The sequence below is a fragment of the Lynx canadensis genome, chromosome A3, assembly GCF_007474595.2.
Source record: "Lynx canadensis isolate LIC74 chromosome A3, mLynCan4.pri.v2, whole genome shotgun sequence".
NCBI lineage: Eukaryota > Metazoa > Chordata > Mammalia > Carnivora > Felidae > Lynx > Lynx canadensis.
Genome location: NC_044305.1, coordinates 78,508,353 through 78,533,228, shown reverse-complemented (window position 1 = coordinate 78,533,228; position 24,876 = coordinate 78,508,353). Strand labels below are relative to the sequence as shown.

General features: G+C 36.2%; 2 protein-coding genes across 4 annotated transcripts in view; one reads left to right on the top strand and one right to left on the bottom strand.

The window, feature by feature from the left end:
* Positions 1–484: 484 nt before the first annotated feature.
* PEX13 (peroxisomal biogenesis factor 13) lies at positions 485–20,725 on the bottom strand. Its single transcript, XM_030310670.2, has 4 exons — positions 20,591–20,725; positions 6,366–7,060; positions 5,711–5,836; positions 485–3,377 (listed from the first exon to the last, which is right to left on the bottom strand). The coding sequence occupies exons 1-4, from the start codon at positions 20,680–20,682 to the stop codon at positions 3,079–3,081; spliced, it is 1,212 nt and encodes a 403-aa protein (XP_030166530.1). The 5' UTR covers positions 20,683–20,725; the 3' UTR covers positions 485–3,078.
* A 514-nt stretch (positions 20,726–21,239) lies between these two features.
* Positions 21,240–24,876, top strand: part of PUS10 (pseudouridine synthase 10) — a 71,395-nt gene continuing 67,758 nt past the window's right edge. For 2 of the 3 annotated variants that reach the window (XR_003967781.1, XM_030310668.1), the window contains exon 1: positions 21,244–21,295. The gene's annotated coding sequence lies outside the window, so the exon portion shown is untranslated. Of the gene's footprint in view, positions 21,296–24,876 lie in introns of all 3 variants that reach the window. The other variant, XM_030310669.2, reaches the window with a different exon arrangement.

The window sequence follows — 24,876 nt, the reverse complement described above, 5'->3', positions numbered from 1 at the left end:
AATGAATGAATCCAAAGCAGGCTCCAGGCTCTGAGTCAGCACAGAGCCCAACGTGGGACTCAAACCCACAAACTGGGAGATCATGACCTGAGCCAAAATTGGATGCTTAACTGACTGAGCCACCGAGGCGCCCCTGCTTTACATTTTTTAAGGAGTACTCTCACGTGAGACAGATGTAGCAGCTATGCCCCATGTTATTAGTGAGGAAACTGAAAAATACTGTGAGCTAAATGTTGCAGTAAGTTCATAGTGGTAACCAGACTAGCAAATAGATCTCCCAAAACCTAGATTTGTGGTCTTGTATTTATAACCTTTTAGGTTTTTATTTTTATATAAATGTAAATCTGATATTTTTCTTTACATCACAAGGAAATAGAACAAATTGGTTTGCAGTAGTTAATATATACAATGATATGAAGAAAAATAGAGACTTTTTATATTAATTTCAACCTGCAAAGAGTTAACAGTTTATCTTCAAAAAATGTCAACCAAGTTTAATATACTTTTATTTGTCCAGTAAAAGTAACTTCACAATCTATTCAAAATGAAATTTTAACTGAAGAACAATTTCTGTTCTTTTTTCCATCAAAGAAAGCAGAAGATAAAAGACAGCTATATTCAAGTAAACATATAATTATGACATAAAGATAGACTGAATCAAGTACCTACGTAAAATGTTAAAACATGAAAATTTATAGTCCTCTTACCTTTTCCTTTCTAAACTGATAAAATACAATCAGAAAATTTTTTTAAATGAAATCTGTTTTCTTACTGTAACTTGTGATTTATTGTTCTGTTTAATTGAAAATGTTTTGGTTTCAGTTAGTAATTTCTGTAAAGTAGTACTCCTTAAATAAGTTTCTAAAAACAATAATAGATCTGTGAACATTACATTTAATCTCAACTAAAAAATTACACTAAAACTATCATGATAAAAAAGGCTACAAAATTTCTCTGCTTATTTTCCTAAATTCCTTTTACAAAATTCTAATCGAAAAGGAATTTTCAGAAACAAATAGTTACCAGATAACGTATATTGCAATTTAGCATACTTAACCAAAAAACAAATACCCTAAGAAAAGTGAAATTGTTTTTGTCATTCATTCTGTGCTATACTCTTCTCCCTAGGCACCTTTAATAGTCACAAATTCTATCCTTAATGCCTCAGCATTTCACCCCTACTTGACTTGACTTCTAGCAATCAATTTAGATGTTTCTTTAAAAAAATTTTTTTTTAAATGTTTATTTTTGAGAGAGACAGAGAGAGCAGGGGTGGGGGGCAGAGAGAGAGGGGGATGGAGGATCTGAAGCAGGCTCTGTGCTGACAGCACAGAGACTGATGCAGGGCTTGAACTCATGAACTGTAAGATCACGACCTGAGCCAAAGCTGGACGCTTAACACACTGAGCAACCCAAGCACCCCCAATTTACATGTTTGAACACCAAATTTAATACTTTGCTTTATCAAAAATTGTTTCAAGGACAAAATCTCCATAAATTACTCTAACAAAACCAGAACCCCTAATTGTAGAACACAAATGGAAAATAACATGCAAGGAACTTTATCTCAACTTGAAGACTAAGTATCTCGGTGTTCGAAAAATAGGCTTAAGATAAATAAATTTTACTATCTTATTATTTTTTTCTGCACAGGGTCAATATTTGTATTTTAAATTATATGTTTAAATTATATGTTACTTATTATATTGTCATTTCAAAGGAGAGGCTCCCAAAAAGACTTTAGTAAAGTTCCATGCTATATATTTGTATATACGTATATATCTGGATCTTCTATGTTTTAGTGTGAACTGTTCTAGAATTATTTACAACATAAAGTCTGTAAGAAGATGAAAATACTAAATCAAAATCTTTATCAAATAGTCCCAGGCTTTCAGCAAGTATCTGTAAACATATTTTTGCACACCTGTATTCCTGAAAGTATTATTTTGTACTATGATCACAATGTTTAGGTTTTCCAGTTTTGTATGATTTTCCAATTTTATGGCTAAATATTCAGTGAAGTTTAACTGCATTTAAAGTCATTATTAAATATAAAACAAGTTGTATAGTATTATCATATGCTAAATGGCATTGCGTTTATAGTCTCAGTAGTAAAAACTAAACCTAACAGAATGTGTATCCAATGTGACACGTTTTCAATGTTTACAGAACAGCCTGAATATGGAATTTAAAAAGTAATTATACGAGGGAAAAGCAGAGAATCCATGAAAAGATATAAATCATTACCGCTGGAAATGATTATACTGTAATGTGTAAATTTGAAGGATTTGAGTCTTGGCTGGAGAAAAAGAAAGTAAATCCTTCATATATTCTGATTTATCCAGGATGAAAACTAGTCATATTGTAAAGGGATAAAACATTCCATGATCATCAGAAGAAATGGAAATAATCTGTAAGAAAGAGAATTTTCAGCCTTTTTTACTAGCAGGAAAAACTATAAGGGCTAAATATCACTCTAGAACCATGCTTCTAGTGACCTTTTCAAGACCTCTTCAAGATGAATTTTTAAAAATACAATAAAAGGTAAAAGTATTAATTGTTAGTAGATAAAAATATATTACTGCCTAAAGCAAACCCAAGACTGCATATAACACAGATCAGAAAATTTTTATTATTCAGTTTAAAGTTGTTAAAAAAAAAATTAGCCTTTTGCCTGTTCTCATATTTGTGTGTTATCACTTGTTATCTGAGGATTCCAAATCAATTCCAAATCTCTAACTTTAAAAAGCATTAATGACCCCTACTGTAGCAAACAGTGTATTCTATAGTTCATCAAACTTATTCTTTCAATAAACACAGGATTTTATATAAGATGAAAATGACAGCAGTCTCCATAATCTTAAAATCTAGGTGAAACAAATACTGTCATGGTCTAAGAACTCGTAAAATGTAACCAGGTCACTAGACCAACATACTAGTGTACAACTTTAATAATTTCTAGCAGCAAAACACCTGGAATAGCCATTAACAAATGTGTTCATTGGATTGTAGATTAATTTCTTTGTAAGAAGTAATTTTTAAAAAGTATAGTTCAATTGCAGGCAAACATGAAAGATATCAAAGATCTTGTTTATCTCCACCTTTCCCAGTGGAATCAGGTGCAACTGGAACCTTATTAGTCTCAACAAAAACAGATTCAAAGGCAGCTTCCTGTTCATCCAAAGAATCAGCAGCCGTGGCTCCTTTAATTAGTGTTGTGTTGGTAAAAGATTGTTGCTGCTTGGAAATTTTACTGGATTCCATTGCTTTTCTACCTCTTCTTTTACCAAGAATTTTGACATAATTAGCAGGTATAAGTCCTGTTGTTTGACCATCAAGACTAGCCAGAAGCCAACCACGCACTTTGGGTTGCTGTTCTGATGGAAGAAAAGACAGCCTTGTAATTATAACACATTTTGGAGTCCAACAAAATATTAATAATAAAATATTAAGATCTGTTACACTTACACAATAAAATACATAAACAAATACATATATTCAAAATCAAATGAGTAGGCTTAACAGTTCTAGAGTCCCTTCTTACAATTTATACTTTTTATTTTATACTTACTATATTTTCAGCCTTGAAGAACATGAAGTTTATTATTAGTTGGTCCATTCATAGAGTAAGGAGATTCAATTCTCCTAAAAGCTAAAACTAACATCACTGTCTTTCATATTTTTTTTCAATATATGAAATTTATTGTCAAATTGGTTTCCATACAACACCCAGTGCTCATCCCAAAAGATGCCCTCTTCAATACCCATCACCCACCCTCCCCTCCCTCCCACCCCCCATCAACCTTCAGTTTGTTCTCAGTTTTTAAGAGTCTCTTATGCTTTGGCTCTCTCCCATGTCTTTCATATTTTAAACTGAAATTTAAGAAATGAATTTCTCAGTCCTTCTCAACAGAAGTTACAGGGAAGTATAGAAAATACATACCTTTATACAAGCCAAATTTCTTTACATAACTTTTGGCCAAAATACAAAATTCATTCCATGTGATTGTGATGAATAATTCTGAAGATACTGAATGCTAACTTTAATCCAAGATAGGCAAAAATAAAGACCTCAGTTATCTCTAGGCACATGACAAAAAGGTAAGGCAGTACTCTAAGCTTAAAGTAGGAAAGATTTATTTAATATATTCATTTTGTTTTTTGGTATTTTAAAGATTACTCATATCTTTAAAAAGCTGTTTAACTGTTAGGGTTTTAGGTCAACACTATAAGTTAGGAACAATATAACATTTTTATGTTTAATACTCTACAATAGAGAATAAATAAAACACTTAAAATCAACCATGTCTGTGATTGATTTTGTTCTAAATGCTCAAATGTATTTTGGGCAAAGGAAGAAAACAAAGAAGCAAAGCTAAAGTGTTAAGAGGTGTCATTAGTGGAAGAATAATATGAGATATAAAATTTTCCTGAAATACTATAATTGAAAGAAACCACACTTGATCTTCTTTATACTTTATTTAGATTAAAACTAATTATTTGTATGGGTCTAACAATAAATCTTAAAAAGAAATCACTCTTTTGTAATCCAAAATAGGAAAGTGCTATTTTCACTAGAAGAAAAATATGAATCTAATACTTAGAAGCCTAGGTTTTGTGTATGAGGGATGAGGCAGAGATTTAGCAAATTTGATCCAAAATTTTCAATTATTTATACAATAAATTATGTGAACATGGAAGATATTTTTTCCCTATGTAATGACTAGAACTAATTAAAGGCTCAAGTTTCCATTAATAGATCACATGGAAAACAGCCAAAGTGGTTACACGTACAGGTTCTGAAGTCAGACAAACCTAGGTTCATAGTCCAGCTCCATCACACCTTAGCTTTGTGATCCCATTTAGTTATTCTGAGTCTCTGTTTTCTCATAAGTAAAAAAAGGTCAGGATAATAATAGTACCTACATCACAGCATTATTATAAGAGTTAAATGAAAGATATATAGTGCCTTATCCTATAAAGGATAGCTGTTACTATTGTCACTAGTATTTTTACCAACAAAATGTTACTCTTCCTAGTAAACCTGAATCCCCACAAACACACAAAAATCTTTTTTTTTTTTTTTTTTTTTTTTTTTTTTTTTGCAAATCCATAAAAATTCTGATCATCCTTACTGAGGAAAGCTAAGGGAAAAGGCCATTTTACCTGGAACCATTAAAAACTATTAGTGACCTGGTTCAAAAATAAACCTGTGATGTGTATAAATTCCTTGCTGAAGTTCTTTAATACTTCATGACAGTAATTCCTAAAATATTCATGTTGGGAGTTTCTGAAGTAAACTAGTCAAATAAAAAAGAAAGCAATACCAGTCCGAGCAATTAAAGACTGACAGGGATACTTATGTCACAGGAGAATTTCTTCGGGTTGTTAGATTTGTTACATGTAGTGTTAATCTCATGTTTTTGTGTGGGGATTAACAGAGTTTGGAATTCAAGTTGAGTTTATAAGTGATTATATACATAAACAAAATCTTTCCTTATCTCAGTGAAATACTATTGGAACAACCCTGTTGAGCATTTTTCTTCCACATCCCTGGATCTAGAAGGTCTAAACTGACACAAAAGAGAAATAGTAGCAACTACTTCTGAGTTAACGAACAAGGACCAAGATCTTTTGTTGCAGTTTTTAATAGTACATTTACAAATTCAAAAAATTCATGGGTAATTTCAATTTATTCATGTTTTGTTACCTTTGAGAGCTAAGTTTAGCATATCACCAGCACGGAAAGAAATTTCTTCTTCGGACACAGCAGCAAAATCATATTCTGCTCTAGCAACTACATGGTCATCCTCACCACTTGCCCAGTTGGTATTGTCTACAAACCAAATTAAGAATTAAAGTTAGGGTTAGTGTTCACTGGCTATGGTGTAAACTGTATAAATCTATTTGCCAAGAGAAAAGCACCACCCTCCGCCAAAGTAAATTCTATAATTAACACTACGCAAAATCCAAAAATATGCTCACTAGGATATATATTATGAACCTTCATTTTTTCAAGGTCAAAATTACAATTACCTGTATATTGTCTTATCCATCCCTGCCAGTAAGTTTTAGAAAGATAAGGGAATTATGTCCTATGCATACCTGTAGCCTCTACAGCATCAAGTTCAGCACCCTGTAAACAGTAGTCAGGCAATGTGTACTCTTACATTAAACAAACAATAAACCAATCAGTAAGCCTGTTTTTGCTATATATTCATTTTCCAGTTTTCAAGTTCTTAACTGAAAATAGAATTGGATCAAAATATTAAATACAAATGAACACAAAGAACGTTAATTTAACAAATCTATTCTTAAAATTTGAGATTGTTATGTGGTTTTTGAACCTATTCTATTACTCTTACCTGTGACTTCATCATTATGGGTAGACAGAAGTTTCCAGATGAGGTAAGGACCACCAAGGATAACAGCAAAGAACAAGAATATTGGCCAAGATTTGGCTGAATTAGCTGCTTTGTCCTCGGCACCAAGGCAAGCCACAGTTCCTTCACTTTCTGCCCACAGGTCCTCATTCTCAGAGCCTCTTCTTAAACCTATCATCCACTGTAACCGTCTGTAAAGATACCTTATAGTCCTAACTAATGCAAAAGCTGAAAAAACCTTTGTGAAATGTATTTTTAATCGGGAAAAGTGATTTGCTACATCCAATACAGCCCTGAAACTGTTATAGACAGCTGAAAAGGTAGCATCCATCATCATACTGACAGAGGCAAATGCATGCACAATACTTTCAATGGACTGAAATGCACCTCTGCTGCTTTCTTCAGCTTGCTGAACAAATCTACTGGGTGGCAGATCATCTACACGGAGGCGGTTATAGCCCAACCCATTATATCCATAACTATAAGGGCTATAGCTTCCATAAAACGAATTTCCATAGGCACCATATCCTGAAGAAAATGAACTGTAAGCAGGTCTGAAAGTATTCACATTGCTGCTTCCTGTCTGCTGTGATGGCCTTGGAAGAATAGGTGGGGGCACTCTGGTAAGTGTTGGTTGTCCAGGTCTTGTCAATAAACTAGGACCCAAATCAGCAGATCTAAAAAAAAAAAAAAAAAAAAAAAGATTCAAAATAGTATCTTAAGCACATAATAAATTCAATTCAAAGTAACTATTAAACACCTCTTACATACCCAGTGTTAATGACAGATCTACTGAAGAGGTGGTAAGAATAAGGATTAGTCTCTAATACCTACATGCTTAGAATCTCAGTGTTAAAATGAACAAGATAAAAGAGCTGACTAAACTCTGCTATTTTCTTGTTTACTTGCTAGCATTATTAGCAGTATCTTCAACCTACTTTCTCAGGGTTAGTTACAACTAGGTATTTGTCCATCCTTGCCCCCAAATGGCACTATCTTAATCACTATAGTTTTATAATAGGTCTTAGCAGTATTCAATAAAACACGTCCTCCTCCAATGTTCTTCATCTTCAAGAGTGTTTTAGCTTTTTTGACGCTTTGAATTTCCATATACATTTTAGAATCAGAGCTTTAAGTTCCACACCCTCTCCCTCAAAAAAACCCTATTGAGGGGTGCCTGGGTGGCTCAGTTAAATGGCTGATTCTTAGTTTCGGCTCAGTTCATGATTTCATAGTCTGTGAGTTCAAGCCACACTGACAGCGCAGAGCCTGCTTGGAATTCTCCCTCTTTCTCTGCCCCAAGTGCGTGCACTCTCTTTCTCTCTCTCTCTCAAAATAAATAAACATTTAAAAAAATACTTCCAAAAAAACCCTATTGAGATTGTTTGGGATTACAATGAATCTGTAGGTTAATTTGAGATAAACCATATCTTTATAATATTTAGAGTTTCAACCCACATTTATTAGGTTTTTGTTTTGTTTTGAGAGAGACACAGAGAGAGCACAAGTGTGCAGGGGAGGGAGAGGGGAGAAAGAAATTCTCAAGCAGGCTCTATGGAGGCCCAGATGTAGGGCTGGATCTCACAACCTCAGCTGAAATCAAGAAATCAAGAGTCAGACACTAAACCAACTGAACCAATCAGGCGGCCCCATCAGATCTTTTAAAGATTTTTCTGAATAATGGTTTTTAAAAATAACTTTAAGTTTCCATACTGTTTTATAGTTTCCTTGTGGCAGGTTTTCTTTAGATTTATTCCTGTATATTTGATATTTTTTGATGCTACTATAAACGGTGTCTTCTAAAATTTCACTCTGATACTGTTATGTAGAAATAATGGATTTTTTTTTTTTTAATATGGTGCTTGTATCCAACAAACTTGTTTTTGATTCTTCTGGATTTTCAATTAAGGATTTGCAGTCATATTGTATGTGAATGATAGGTATATTTCCAATTCTTACAGTTTTGATTATTAAAGAAGGTATTGTACCTAAGACATGTGTCCAATCTTGAATAGAAGTGATTAATAGGCATTCTTGTCTCATTTCTGATCTCAAAGGGAAATTTCTCAACATGTAACCATTATTATGTTTACTGTAGAGTTATTGTAAATTTAGTAATTTGTTTTCTATTTCTATTTGCTAAGAGTTTTTACCATGAACATTGAATTTATCAAATGATTTCTCAACATCAAGATGATTATGATTTTAATTACAAATTCAATTTCTTTAGTATCATGCTACTTAAAATATGGTTTGTCGATCAGTGCTAATTTATGAGTCATATGCACTGACCTATAATGAGAAAAGTACAACAAATAAGACTGTTTAAGCAATCTGACAGTTATATTTTTACTGTATTTTATAAAGGTATTAGGTATCAGCACAAATATTTTGAGAAGCATTGTTGTATAATTATAAGACTACTCCTTTTCTCTATTTAAAAACATTTTTTTTAATGTTTACTTTTGAAAGAGAGAGAGAGACTGGGAGACACAGAATCTGAAGCAGGCTCCAGACTCAGCGCTATCAGCACAGAGCCTGACATGAAGCTCGAACCCACAAACCATCAGATCATGACCTGAGCTGTCGGACGCTTAACTGACTGAGCCACCCAGGCGCCCCTCATTTTCTCTGTTTTAAAAATTTTTTTTTTCAACGTTTATTTATTTTTGGGACAGAGAGAGACAGAGCATGAACGGGGGAGGGGCAGAGAGAGAAGGAGACACAGAATCGGAAACAGGCTCCAGGCTCTGAGCCATCATCCCAGAGCCTGACGCGGGGCTCGAACTCACAGACCGCGAGATCGTGACCTGGCTGAAGTCGGACGCTTAACCGACTGCGCCACCCAGGCGCCCCTCTCTGTTTTTAAATTATACCTTGCTTAATCCTCTAAATCTCTTCCCATCCTTTCTGCCCTTTTGTCTGTTTGTGCAAAAATATGTTGGATATTTTCTTCCTAATTATCCTTTAGGTCCTGCTATTCAAAAGGGCCAATACATCACAAAATAAGTATCTTGTACCATAATGTGAATTAATGAACTCTTTTTTAAAAAATTTTTTAAGCTTATTTATTTTTAAGAGAGAGAGTGTGTGTGAGTGGGGCAGGGGCAGATAGAGAGGGGGACAGAGGACCTGAAGCAGGCTCTGTACTGACAGCAGAGAGCCTGATGTGGGGCTCAAACTCACAAACTGTGAGATCATGATCTGAACCAAAGGCAGATGCTTAACCAACTGAGCCACCCAGGTGCCTCTTTATCAATGAATTCTTAATGCCAACTGAACTAAATAGTGTGCTTAGTATTAATGTTGCTTTACATTCTGGCCAAAGTTTCATTATCTTTTTGTGGGCTGCTAATTTATAGTTTGAAAACAGCAGCCAGTCTTGGTAGCTACAGAACACACTTAGAACGTTGCTCTAAGTCACTAATTATCTCTGTAGCAGTGTCTAAACTGTTGCTAAACCCAATGAGTTACTAAGTTTGGTTACTGCATTTTTGTTCTACATATTCCTTTTCCTTTTGATAGTTTCCAATTATCTGCCAAAATTCCTTGTTTTCTTCTATTGCCTTCAACATATTAAACATTTTAAATTTATGTTAAAGTCTGTTCAGTAACTCCAATTTCTAGAGTCCCTTTGAAATCTGTTTTCTCATCTGTTGTTTCACTTAGTTTCAATTTATATTATCTAATATCCTTCTGGGTCCTGCTATTTGATTTTGCTTATGCATGAGACATACATGAAGAATTGTGGCAAGAATGTGAGACTCTGGATGATGCTCTCTTCCTCTAGGTGTATTTCATTCTGGATACTATTTTCTGAACTATCCTCTAGTTTGCTTCAGGCAAACTAGCCTGCTAAAGCTATTATCAATCCATGATTGTCCCTAATCTAATTTCAGGGATTGAGATGATCTGAAGCTGGGTTTATGCTCCTGTAAGGGAGTGTCTGCTTCTTTTATACTCTCATATCTAGATAGATGTATCTTTTTAGGGTCATAACACAAGGTATGGGTAATTTATCAGCACCCTGTCTTGGAGGACTACTAGACTCTAACTATACTCCAAGAATCTGTCGAAGGTGCTCTTCAACTAGCTTCCCATCATCTAAACTGCTTCTTTTGGAATCAGCAGCAGCTTCTATGAGAATCCACTCTCACCTTTGTGGATTTCCATCTTTCTCTTTTTCCATCTTTTGGATCTGGGCTCCATAAATCTTTACCTTATTTATTCTATAATGCATTCAAGCAGATGTTTTTATATTCTGCCTAGCTTTTCTATTTGTCCTTAATAGCGTTGTTTTTTTTTCCTTAAATTATTCTACTGTCATCAGAAGTCCTTCCCACAATTCTTTGTCCATCATCGTACAGTATCTTACATTTGTATACATGTCTGCCTCTTCTACAAGGTGAGCTCCTCATAGGTGCAGGAGTTATCCTTGTTTCTCCATCAACTACTACAGTGCTTAGCATATAAAAGGTACTGATACAACCACTATGCTGAAGTCTCTTTTTAGTGAATATTTAAAACACATATATCACACAGATCATTAATACAGATTATTTTTTCTTTATATATCCTTCTTTTATAAGTTTTGATGAATATGTTAGTTTAAAAATTGTAAGGAATTAAATGTAAATACTTAATAAAAAAAAGAAAGTTTCTTCCAACACTTCTCTGGTTGTAATGCTATTTTTGGCATATACAAGTACATTCAGTGTCCACATTCCACCCGGCCTTCTGTTACAACCAGCAAAATGAGAAATCAACACACCTACAACTTATAACAAAAGATGTATGTTCTGTGCTGAACGTGCCAAAAGTCTCACCAACCCAACTTTTTATTTTGAAAAATTTCAAACAGAAAAAAAAGTTGAAAGTACAATGAATACCCTCATTTCTTCTATCTAGATTCAACAACTATTATTGTTTTGCCACATGAACTTTCTTTCTCTCACTGTCTAGTCTTTTAAAAATTCTTGAACCATTTGAAATTAACTTGCAGACTTGATACATTACTCCTAAATACCTCAACATGTTATTTCCTAAGAGCAAAAATATTTCAGACAAAACATAATGCCATTTTCACATCTCTAAAAATTAACAATTCCATATCATTATCCAATTAAAATTCAACACATATCCATTACCCTCAAGCGTCTTCAGTTTTATTGAGATACCAGAGGTGTACAACTACCAACCTATGTAATTCCAGAACATTTTTAGCATCCCAGTAAGAAATCCCACATTCATTAGCAGTCACTACCTATTTCCTGCTCTATTCCCTATCCTAGGCAATGACTAATCTAAATTTTGTCTCTATAGGTTTGTCTATTCTGGTGATTTCACATATAGTTAATTCTTGTTATTTGCGATAGTCATAGTCTATAAATTTGCTATGAACATCTATTTAACAAATAAAATCATTGTTCCTGGGGGAAACAATGCACTTCAGCATTATACTTAGAGGCCGTTTTAAAATAGCAAAATCACCAACAAAAATATGAAAAATGTGGCATCCATTTGGTTATTAAAAGGACACCTGCTTAAAGCTTAAAGCTAAAACAAGAAGCAGGAGTGTTGCTTTGTTCAATCTCAGCTCATCTCATCTGAGATGACTCAAATCTTTTGCCACCCTATCCATGTCTGTGAATGATCATGAAAGTGTCATGAGCATTGATTTGGGGGTTACAATAAATTTTAGTGAGGAGAATTAGCAAATTTGGCATCTGCAAATAATGAGAATCTACTGTAAATGAATCATACAACATATAGTATTTTGTGACTGGCTACTTTTACTTAATGTAATGTTTTGAAGTTTCATCCATATTGTAGCATTTATCAGTACTTTATTCCTGTTTCCTGCTGAGTTATATTTATTTATGCATCAGTTGATAGATATAGTGTTGTTTCCACTTTTTGGCTTTTGTGACTAATGTTATCATAAGCATTTATGTACAAATTTTTGTGTGGACATACGCTTTCATATCTCTTGGGTATATATACCTAGGCATGGAATTGGTGGATCGTAGAGTAACTATGCTTAACCTTCTATGGCACTGCCAGATTGTCTTCCAAAGCAACTGTACCATTTTATATTCCTATCAGTAGTGCATGAGGGTTCCAATTTCTCCACATCTTTGCCAATACTTGTTATTATTTATCTTTTTCATTATAGCCAACCTAGTGGGTATGAAGTGGTATCTCATTGTGATTTTGTTTTGCATGTCCCTGACAGTTAATGATGTTGAGTATCTTTTCATGTGCTTATTTGCCAGTTTTATTATTATTATTTTTTTAATGTTTATTTCTGAGACAGAGACAGAGCATGAGTGGGGGAGGGGCAGAGAGAGAGGGAGACACAGAATCCGAAGCAGGCTCCAGGCTCCAAGCTGTCAGCACAGAGCCTGACGCAGGGCTCGAACTCACAAACCGTGAGATCATGACCTGAGCTGAAGTCGGTCGCTCAACCGACTGAGCCACCCAGGTGCCCCTTATTTGCCAGTTTTAAATCTTCTCTGGAGAAATGTGTATTTAGATATTTTGCCCATTTGAAAAATTACGGTACTTGCCTTTTTATCATTGAGTTTTAAGAGTCAAATGTCTTTTAGGTTGTTGTGGGTTTTTTTTAACAAAAATTCAATTAAGGTTCACACACTGCATTTGGTTGTTTGTCTCCTCATTTCTTCTAAATTAGAATCATTCCATTTTTTGGAATGCCCTGGACTTTTTGAAGAGTCCAGCCAGTTTTCTTTTAGAATGTCTTACATTCTAAATCTGTGTTTTCCCAAAATGTTGTTTAAATATATCTCTATCCTCTACATTTCCAGTTAAATTAAACATTGCATCTAAAGGTTTAATTAGAATCATGTTAACATTTTTGGCAAGAATAATTCATGGGTTATGTTTACTTCATATTGTATCACATCACAAAAAGTAGAACCAAACTTTAAAAAGGGTCAGGTGACTAACAGTGTAGTTATTTCCTGGTTTTCATAAAGCAGCTCTGCTCTAAAGTAGAAGCAATAATAGATAAAACAAAAAGAACAAATAGGCATGTCTAGATTTACATAACAGAAACCAAACAGAAATGTAAAATGATTGGAAGGGTGATGCTACAGGCCTACTCAATTCTGGGTTTGAAATCAGGTAGTGACAACCAGGACTTAGACTTCTAGGAAGTAACAAGAACTAACAGTGCTCCTTTCTAATGGAAATAATTCACTGCTTGAAGCTGTGGCCTGGGATGCATCACTTTGGCTTCTAAAAAGAGATTATGAAACTTGCTGACAGCAGTTTAAGATTTTTAGAAAGTTAGAGAACTAAGAAGGGTAGGACTCTGACTAGGCCTCAAGACCAGGAAATGAAACAACTACTGACTCAGTGACTTGATCTTTGATATTCTTAATCTAAGCCACCATTTTTACACCTGATTCTTACATGGGAGGGTGCATGCTGAAGGAGCAGGGAGAGTCAATAGAAAACCTACTAGACACAGAGAGATAAATGGAAGGGAAAGGAGAGGAAACAGAACTCAAAAATGCCTATTCAAAACAAACATATCAAAAATGCCGTACACAAGAAGAAATAAAAACATTAAGAAACCAAACTAAGGGGCGCCTGGGTGGCGCAGTCGGTTAAGCGTCCGACTTCAGCCAGGTCACGATCTCGCGGTCCGGGAGTTCGAGCCCCGCGTCAGGCTCTGGGCTGATGGCTCAGAGCCTGGAGCCTGTTTCCGATTCTGTGTCTCCCTCTCTCTCTGCCCCTCCCCCGTTCATGCTCTGTCTCTCTCTGTCCCAAAATAAATAAAAAACGTTGAAAAAAAAATTTAAAAAAAAAAGAAACCAAACTAACAAAAATCAACAATTAGAATGAAAATTCATTCAAGGAAAAATAAGTTTCATGTAACAGCTCAACAAGGATTACAAATATGCTTAAAAAAATTTTTTTAAACATTTATTTATTTTTGAGACAGAGAGAGACAGAGCATGAATGGGGGAAGGTCAGAGAGAGAGGGAGACACAGATTCCGAAACAGGCTCCAGGCTCTGAGCTGTCAGCACAGAGCCCGACGCGGGGCTCGAACTCACAGACCACGAGATCATGACGTGAGCCGAAGTTGGACGTTTAACTGACTGAGCCACCCAGGTGCCCTGCAAATATGTTTAAAATAGACATCAATGAAGCAATGACATCTGTGAAATAAAAATTGAAATGAAATAAAAACATGTAAATATGAAGAAAACTCCATTACAAAGCTTAGACATGATGCTCACAGCCACAGGGATTATCTTGCAACTATGAGGCAAAAAGAAAATTAGTTGTAGACTAAGGAACACAGTGAAAATATAGATAGAACTTGGGGAATTCCACTTCAAGCAATGGCATTCTAGGTAATCAGACTAATCCTGCCACTAAAAAAAAAAAAAGTAGAAAAGCTAAAAACATACAACATTACCTGTTTAAAACATGAAAGAACAAGGTACTGAAGAATTTAAAATAACTGAAACTATGAACTTAATGACTGGTTCAGTACCAGATTGGACATTTTGAAAGAAAAACATCAGTGAACTACAAGAGAATTCCGAAGAAAATACCCAGAATGAAGTATGAGTAACAAAAGAATATATACAGAAAGGAGTATAAGGTATGGGCTGTACAGTGAAATACAGAGCATATATGCTGTTGGAGTCAAAGGGGTGAAAAGATGATGGGCCAAAGGAATATTTGAAGAGATAATGGCTGAAACTTTTCTGAAATTAATGAAAGACATCAAATCAGATTCAAGTATCTCTATGAATCCCACCCAAAATAACACAAACGAAACCGTTTACATTGAGGCCCAACAAAGTATAATCGCCAAAAACCAAAAACAAAGAGGAAAATCTTTAAAGCACTGGAGGAAAAAAAGAGATTCCTTTCAAAGAAGAAAGACTAATACAGAAATGGCCCAAACTCTCAGAAAGCTTACAGAAAAAAATTTAAAAAGGGAGCCAGGAAAAACATAGGTTCCTAATGACAATGTTGAGTTAGGAGATCTCTAGACTTTTTGTTAACTAAACAAGAAATGTCTTTATAGTCCAAAACTCAGTAAGTCACATATTATTACTTGTAGTGGAAACTATTCCTGATACAACGTTTAATAGGAGTCCCCCAGAAGAAGAGATGGGAAAAAATATTTCTTCAACAATAGAGATATAATTCGTGAAAAATTTCCTGAATTAAAAGAAAGATTGATGGCACAAAAACAGACCCATAGACCAATGGAACAGAATAGAAACCCCAGAACTAGACCCACAAACGTATGGCCAACTCATCTTTGACAAAGCAGGAAAGAATATCCAATGGAAAAAAGACAGTCTCTTTAACAAATGGTGCTGGGAGAACTGGACAGCAACATGCAGATGGATGAAACTAGACCATTTTCTCACACCATTCACAAAAACAAACTCAAAATGGATAAAGGACCTGAATGTGAGACAGGAAACCATCAAAACCCTAGAGGAGAAAGCAAGAAAAAACCTCTCTGACCTCAGCTGCAGCAATTTCTTACTTGACACATCCCCAAAGGCAAGGGAATTAAAAGCAAAAATGAAAAACTGGGACCTCACGAAGATAAAAAGCTTCTGCACAGCAAAGGAAACAATCAACAAAACTAAAAGGCAACCTACAGAATGGGAAAAGGTATTTGCAAATGACATATCGGACAAAGGGCTAGTATCCAAAATCTATAAAGAGCTCACCAAACTCCACACCCGAAAAACAAATAACCCAGTGAAGAAATGGGCAGAAAACATGAATAGACACTTCTCTAAAGAAGACATCTGGATGGCCAACAGGCACATGAAAAGATGCTCAATGTCGGTCCTCATCAGGGAAATACAAATCAAAACCACACTCAGATATCACCTCACGCCAGTCAGAGTGGCCAAAATGAACAAATCAGGAGACTATGATGCTGGCGAGGATGTGGAGAAACGGGAACCCTCTTGCACGGTTGGTGGGAATGCAAACTGATGCAGCTGCTCTGGAAAACAGTGTGGAGGTTCCTCAAAAAATTAAAAATAGACCTACTCTATGACCCAGCAGTATCACTGCTAGGAATTTACCCAAGGGATACAGGAGTACTGATGCATAGGGGCACTTGTACCCCAATGTTTACAGCAGCACTTTCAACAATAGCCAAATTATGGAAAGAGCCTAAATGTCCATCAACTGACGAATGGATAAAGAAATTGTGGTTTATATACACAATGAAGTACTACGTGGCAATGAGAAAGAATGAAATATGGCCTTTTGTAGCAACGTGGATGGAAGTGGAGAGTGTTATGCTAAGTGAAATAAGTCATACAGAGAAAGACAGATACCGTATGTTTTCACTCTTATGTGGATCCTGAGAAACTTAACAGAAGTCCATGGGGGAGGGGAAGAAAAAAAAAAAAAGAGGTTAGAGAGGGAGAGAGCCAAAGCATAAGAGACTCTTAAAAACTGAGAACTGAGGGTTGATGGGGGGAGGGAGAGTGAGTGATGGGTATTGAGGAGGGCACCTTTTGGGATGAGCACTGGGTGTTGTATGGAAACCAATTTGACAATAAACTTCATATATTGAAAAAAAATAAAATAAAAAGAAAAAAAGAAAAAAATAAAAGAAAGATTGAATCCTTACGGTGAAGGATTATGAGTGAGCATGAACACTGTAGCTACCGAGCAGGAGGAAAAAATATACATGTCTGTATATTCATACCTGAACAGAGCATAATAAAGTTGCAGAGGACCAAGGTATCAGGTAAAATCTTAAAGACTACTAAAGAAAAAAAATCTACCTATAAAGGAATAAAAATAAGACTCAAAAGAAAAATTTCTGTACCTATGCAACCTGGAAATAAAGCTAAAAAAGGATAGTGCAAAGAAAGAAAATTACAGGCTAATTTCACCTAGAAATATACATGCAAATATCTTAAAATATTAGAACAGAATTCAGCATTGTATTTTACAAACAATCACAATTAAGCAGTTCATCCAGAAATTTAAGGATTGATTAAATTAGAAAGTTAATTGATGTAAATAAATCACATTTCAAATTTTAAAAAATACATACGATTATCTCAACAAATTCATAGAAGTCATTCATAATATTTAATACTCCTTCATAATAAAAATCTGAGCAAGGAGATGGAAGTTTAAAAGGAGAACTATCAAAACCAAAAATCAAATATCAAACTTAATAGTGAGACTTGAGAAACATTCCAATGAAAGTCAAGAGCAATACAAGATTGTTGGTTATCTATGCTAGCTTATTTGTAAATGACAGGACTGCAACATGGAACAAAGAGAATTTCAACCAAACCACCAGAACAAATTAAGTCTGAATTATGCTGGATATAAAAGATGGAAAAGTACTTCATGGAGACAGTCACAAAACACAATTGGAGGCAAAAAGTCCGTATTTTCATAAAATATAAAGCTTCAATAAAAATCACAGTAAGTCTTTTTATAATGGCTAAATGTAACAAAGGCAATTATGAAGAACAGCAATGTGGAGAGGTAACTGACATACCGGATATCAAAACTTATTAAAAACTGTGGCGGTTAGAAAGACCAATAGAATCCCAAACAGAACCACACATTTAGGAAAACTGAATGTGATGACATTATAAACTAGCACAGAATATATAAATTAATGGTACTGGGACAGTTATCCACATGGAAAAAAAACTAGATTACCTATTTCACATTGATTTTGTACAACAAAGTCAGTTCTAGGTGGATTAAAAATATGAATGTGAAATGCAGAACATGTAAAAAAAAAATAGAGAGAGAGGGGTGCCTGGGTGGCTCAATCAGTTAAGGGTCAGTCTCTTGATTTTGGCTCACATCATCATCTTGTTGTCTGTGAGATCCACGCCCCCACCTCCAGACATTCTCCCCCAGTGCTCTGTGTTGACAGTGTGGAGCCTGCGTGGGATTCTCTGGATGTGTTTCTCTCCCTCTCAAAATGAATAAGCTTAAAAAAAAAAAGAGAAAAAAAAAAGAAAAAGAAAATAGAGAAAAATTTTCTTGATCTAAGACAGGAAGGGTTTCTTAGCCAAGACACAAAAAACACAAACAATAAAATATGAAAATTTTGGCTACATTGAAATTAAAAAGTATCTGTACAACAAAAATGAACATAAATATAAAGCAAAAAGACAAGCTACAGCCTGAAAGCTATTAAAAACAAACATAATAGAATTAGTATAGAATTAGAATAAAGGACTCTTACCAAGTTAAGAAGCAAACATATAGCCAATTAAAAAGTGAGCCAAAGATATCAACAGAAAAATCTCAAATGTCTAATTAACTTTCAAAAAGACAATCTTATTACTAATCAGAGAAGTGCAAATTAAAGATGAAAATATCATTTCACATCCATTAGATTAGCAAATACAGAACTAAAAAATAACATCATCAAGTGTTTGAAAGAATGTAGAGAAACAGAATACCCTGCTAGTGAAAATGTAAAATCTGGTATAAAACCACTTTGGGAAGCAACTTGGCAACAGTTAGTACTTAAAGATAAGCATACCCTCTACCAAGCAATTCTATTCCCAATAACATTATTAGAAAGCCTCTTGGAAATGTGGACAAGGAGAAAGGCACACGAATGGTCACTGAAGTAGTTTTTAATATATAATACTTTAATACAACAGAATAGTTTGTTTTTATAGAATAGAATATCCTATGGCAATTAAAATGGACTACAGCTATACGTATGAACAAGATAAATCTCAAAATCAATAATATTTAAGGGGAAAACATTTTGCAAAATGATACACACACATATGATTTGAAGTTTAAAAACATAGTGAATACTGTACACACACATATATATAACATATAAACCTAGGTACTAAAGTATCAAATAAAGTATAAAAACACAATTGGGTACATTAAACACCAAATAGGGACAGTAGTTACAGGAGGAAAGAAGAGAGGCTTAACCATTTCTGTAATTTTTATTTTTTAAAAAATATGAAAAAATGCAAATCTGGAAAAATGTTAACATTTCTTAAAGCTAGGAGTGAATACACAAGTATTCATTATCTTACTCTCTACTGGTCTCTACGTGTTTAAAATTCACAATGAGAAAAAGTGGGAAAATGGTTAATTTTACATAAACAGAACTTTAACAGGATGTCAGGTATAAAATCTGTCTTCCAAATAGCTGTCCAAACTTTTTTAAAAAGTCAAATCGCTCATAAAAAAGGTAGCAGAAAGTGTCGCCTCATCTTAACAGTATAATTACGGCTCATTACTTGTTATGTATCTGTCATTATTAAATTAATTTGCTAATATGTTCAAGCATCGTGACGTTTAAATAAGGATTACAAGATTTTAGAACACAGTAGAAATACATTCCAGTATACTGGGGATTTTTAGGTGTTAGGTAAACCTACTGTATGATAGGTGATGACATCCGAATGTCACCACTTAAATTTGGATGTCCAGATCCACCCAACACGGAACAGACAAGACTGTGAAACTCTTCTCTCGTTCTACTTTAACTTTTTATCCATTTAACACTGATTAAAAACAAATACAAAACACACAGGCCTTAGAAAAATGACACACTATTTTGCACACAAAGGCCATCCATAGGCCTTGGATTTAGAACTCCGCTTAGAAGTTGCTTCTCCAAACCTTTATCCAAAACGTTGCTAAGTTATGCTAGAAAACAACTCAAAGTTGTATAGGCTTGGGTTCCAGTTGCGTAAAAGCGACCTTCTGGGCTTTCACCAACTTATCGAGAGGTTGTTAAAAGCTTTGGAGAGACTTTGTTCCCAGTCGAGCCGGGGCTGGGCAAGTGCCAGCCACTCTCATCTGCGGAAGACCGAAAGTCTAACGCTTTAAAGGGGGTCTAGCAGTTTTGTCACGGCGTCCCGCTAACAGCAAGGGGCTGGAAGCCGCCCCCTTTCTTCCAAGCACCGGGACCCAGTGAGGCGCCCAGAGGCTCCCTGGACAGTGTCCCTACCAAGAGCCGTCAAGTCAGAAACAGCTGTTTGACATCGAAATTCCCCACACTGGCGCCCTGTCCCCACCTTGATACCCTCACCGTTGGGGTTTGGTTGAGGGGGGGAGGGGACACCTCAGCCCAACAACGGCCTCAACCGTCTCCTGCCAAGTTCCCGCTCCAGCCCGCCAAACCCGCGGTCTGAAGAATCCCACACTTACTGGAAAGTGGGGCCGGGTCCTGGTCCTGGCCCGGCCCCCGGAATTCGGCGGGTCTCCCAGGGCTTCGGGGGAGGCGGCGGCTGGGAAGCCATCTCCTCCGCCTCCGCTCACTCCTGGTCCGCGCTGGGACGCTCCAGGCCCGGGTACACTAGTACCTTGCGCGCCAGGCGCAACGGGCAGAATACCGAGCCCTCCACCCCGCCCACCCCTGCAGTCAGGACGTCGCTTGTGGTGCTTTGCTGGCTGGGACTTGAGGATAGGAAGATGCGGCTAATCCACGGGGGTGGGGAACACTCTCTTTATTTGCTTAAGCAAGAATTTCCATTCTAAACCTGAGGCTAAGGGCTCATCGATATTTCTAACAGCGACTACAACTTCCTAGACGTCGGAGTCCACGGAGGCTTCTCTGGGACTAGTCTGGCTCTGGCGGGGTGTTGGATCCCACCGACTCCTACCCCAGAAGGGGTGGGGATGGGGTGAGGGGTTGGGGCGGTGCACCAGGCAATTTTTCTGGTTTCCCTACAAACGAGAAGGGGAGAGAGTTCATTCAGGCCCTGCGAGAGGACCTGGTACTTTCGTTCTAAAGCTCTCGTTTCCTCGGGGAACAGAATTGCTACACGCAGTAGGTGCGTTGTCTTTAGTCTTCCCCGTTCCCTCTGGGAGCCGGAAGGGGTTAAACCTTAGGCTCCGGCGTCGCGGGAGAAGGTGAGGCTGGAAGGTCCGAGGGGTGGGAGTGCGGCTTGGGCGCTGGAGAGGTTTGGATGGAGGGGGTCGTTTCCTTTCTGCTGGAGCGACCTTGTTAGCAAGGAGGGGTGAGTGGGAAGTTTCTTGGACCTGACTGAAGGGGATAAGGGCTTGCTTGGCCGAAGGAGAGACTCGAGGTTAGATCTTGGATGAATTTCCGAGACTAGAGTACATTCTGCAGCTGAGTGTAACGGTAGAGCAATGAAGTTCTGAAAATCCACTTCTCCCCACCCCCATGAGACGAATGACACTCTTCTCTGTGGAAATGAGTGTTAAAAGATCACGGGATGTGAGACTCAGTCTGGCCATTTTGGTGTTTTTTCACTCGCCCTTGCCCCTTCTCTGTTTGCAACGAATGGTTGCAGTTGTCGTACAAGAGGTGAAAATAAAGTCCATCGTCCTCTCCAGGTATCATTGTTTTGTGGAGAAGGGACCCGAAACCCGTAGGGACGCTGACACGTGGGAGGAAGTTCTGTTGCAATGACTTGTTCCGATTCTGTCTGTAAAACAAGCGAAAAGCAAAAAAAAAAAAAAAAAAAAAAAAAAAAAAAAAAAAAATCTTAAGAAAGGCAACCAACAATGAAAACCTTACAGTATGGGATACATTTCTCAGGGCTTGCTTTCAAAGATAATAAATCTTATATGAAACAACTTATTTCTGATGTCTTATGAAATCCTTTCAGTGCTGTACATCAAAATAAAACAACCAACCTTAAGGCATAACGCATTTCTCCTTTTAATGTTAACATGCCAACTTGCTTGAGAAGTTGCTAGATTGTTGCTAAATGAAAATAATCTTGAGAGGTTCGGAAGACTGCTCCATTAGCAACACATAAACGCCAAAGAGAGGGTTTTGTTTTCTCTTTTAAGACCTTCAAATTACGTGGGGCAGGAGGTTTCCTAATTCTGGAACAGGTTTGGGAACTTCTCAGAGCCAAAAGATTGTAATGTGTCATGCATTGACTTTGCATGCTACTTTTAAGTGTGCTTATTGGAGAAATAAACAGTCTTTGAGCCAAAGGAAAGAAAGCATTCCCCCCCTTTTTTTTCAATTAAAAAGTTGTTTTTACTTTAGTGTACTTGACAGTGTTACACTAGTTTCAGGTGTAAAACATTGTGATTCAACTTCTCTATGTTGATATTCCGTGCTCACAAGTGTAGCTACCATCTGTCAGCCTACAACCTATTATAATATCATTGCCTTTTATTCCCGTGACTTATTTCATAGACTTATTCCATAACCGAAGGAAGCCTGTATTTCTCACTCCCTTTCCCTCTGGCAACCATCAATTTGTTCTTTTCTCATTTTGTTTTTGTTAAAAAAAAATTTTTTTTTTTAAATTTCACTTATAGGTGAAATCATATGGTATTTATCTTTCTTAGTTGGAGTTATTTCAGTTAGCATAATAAACTGTTAGGTCTGTCCATGTTGTTGCAAATGGAACGATCTTATTCTTAGAATGCATCCATTTGTTTTTAAGTTTATTTATTTGTTTTGAGAGAGAGAGAGAAAGAGAATCAATCCCAAGCAGTCTCCTCGCTGTCAGCAAGAAGCCCACGTGGGGTTTGATCCACAAACTGTGAGATCATGACCTGGGCAGAAATCAAGAGTTAGATTAACGGAATGAGCCACCCAGGTGCCCCTAAGAAAGCATCCATTTTAATAAAAATATTTAACTTAAGTCCCCAGGGAAATCTTTGATACAAAGTGACCTTTTAAAGAACTTACTCATCCACTTATTTATCAGGGAGGAGGGTTTGTTTCTCTGAGTTAAAGATTAATTCTGAATTAAATGAAATCTTTGGCCTTAACTAATGGAAAGGAGACAAAAAGAGTGAGACAGAAATAGTTTCTCTGGGAAGGGAGTGCAATCAGGGACATACTTTAAATGCTGATAATCAGCCCCTCAGTGAATGCCACCCCTTGTCACTATCAAACTAGCAGATTAAATGGACTGGCGGAAGGAATTCATATCACTTATATGATGATGACCACACAGAGTTTCTCTATGTACAAAGTGTTCTCCAAATACTCTGTGTCATTTCATGAAAATGGCCTCGAGCCCAAATGTACTTAGGCAACCCTAAATCAGAGCTTCAGTCTCAGTGTCTCAAAGTTCTCACTGGTGTATCCAGGCATGTCTGCGTTTCTTCTCTTTCTGCCTACCAGCTCCCATATTGTATTCACCTGAGTTAGAACTCAGCCAGAGGGAGTCTGTTTTTTGTAGTCCTGGCTGCTGAACTGATTTTTATGGTGAAGGGTTCTGTATAAGATACACTCTACCTGCCTTCCTCACTCTTTATGTGAAGGGTATGCTGTTAAGTGTCCATGAACATTTAAAAACTTGCAAGTAAGAGTGGGTTCTAAAGGGTTGGAAAACAAGCTAATTCTAAGAATCACATCTTCAGAGTAAGGAGTTGGTAAGAGCTTTACCTTCCCACAAATTTTAAGCAAGTTCATTTGGATTATAAAACTGCACAAATTAAAAAGTTCCACTGTTTTTTTTTAATGTTTTATTTATTTTTGAGACACACACACACACACACACAAACACAAACACAGAGTGTGAGTGGGGGAGGGGCAGAGAGAGAGAGGGAGACACAGCAATGGAAACAGGCTCCAGGCTCTTAGCTGTCAGCACAGAGTCCGATTTGGGGCTCAAACCAACGAAGTGTGAGATCATGACTGGAGCCTAAGTTGGATGCTTAACTGACTGAGCCACCCAGGCGCCTCTCAAAAAATGCTACTGTTTTTTATCTGCATGACCATAGTTATACCATCCCACAATACTGCCATGCAATTATTGTTTTATAAAATATTGCCAGTTCCTCATTTTAAAGTAATATGAGGTGGTACAATAATCAGAATATCTATATTTGAGAAACAGAATGATTATGTAATTTAATTTTAGTAATTTAATTTTATTTGGCAATAAGAGTTTTATATTGGATTTTACCCCATTCTCTTGTATTTGTTTCTAAGGGAGTTTATTCAAATTGCAAAAAGTAGCAACTTGTGTTAGATAATAGTTACTCTAAATTATTTTGCATGTAATTTGTGGGTTTTTTTTTTTTTTTTGGTGGGGGGAGGTTTTACTTGTGCATCAGAGGAGCAGGTTTTTCTCATTTTCCTAATGGTTATCATTTAGTTATTTCATCAAACTATAATTGGCATTTTTAGATCTACTGGTCAATTTGTTTTAAATACTTGACTGCTTAGCTATCAGTAAGGCTAGTAAAATATTATATAGACTGCTCCGATTATTTTTTCCTAGCAAACTCATTTTTAATTTCTAACAGGGAAAATTTATTGAATTTACTACTCTGTGTTCCCAAACAGCCCTGAATGGTATAAAATAACAAAATTTCACTCTGCATTCTTTGTTTGAATTACCCTCCTCAGAGACAACTGTTCTTGATTATTTTTATTTCTTTTGATTGATTTAGTTAAATTGACGTACTTTATCAATAATTCAGAATGCTAAGCTAAATTCCTTGACAATTAGAAACTTTTACCTGATCCATCTAATAAATGTCTTTCA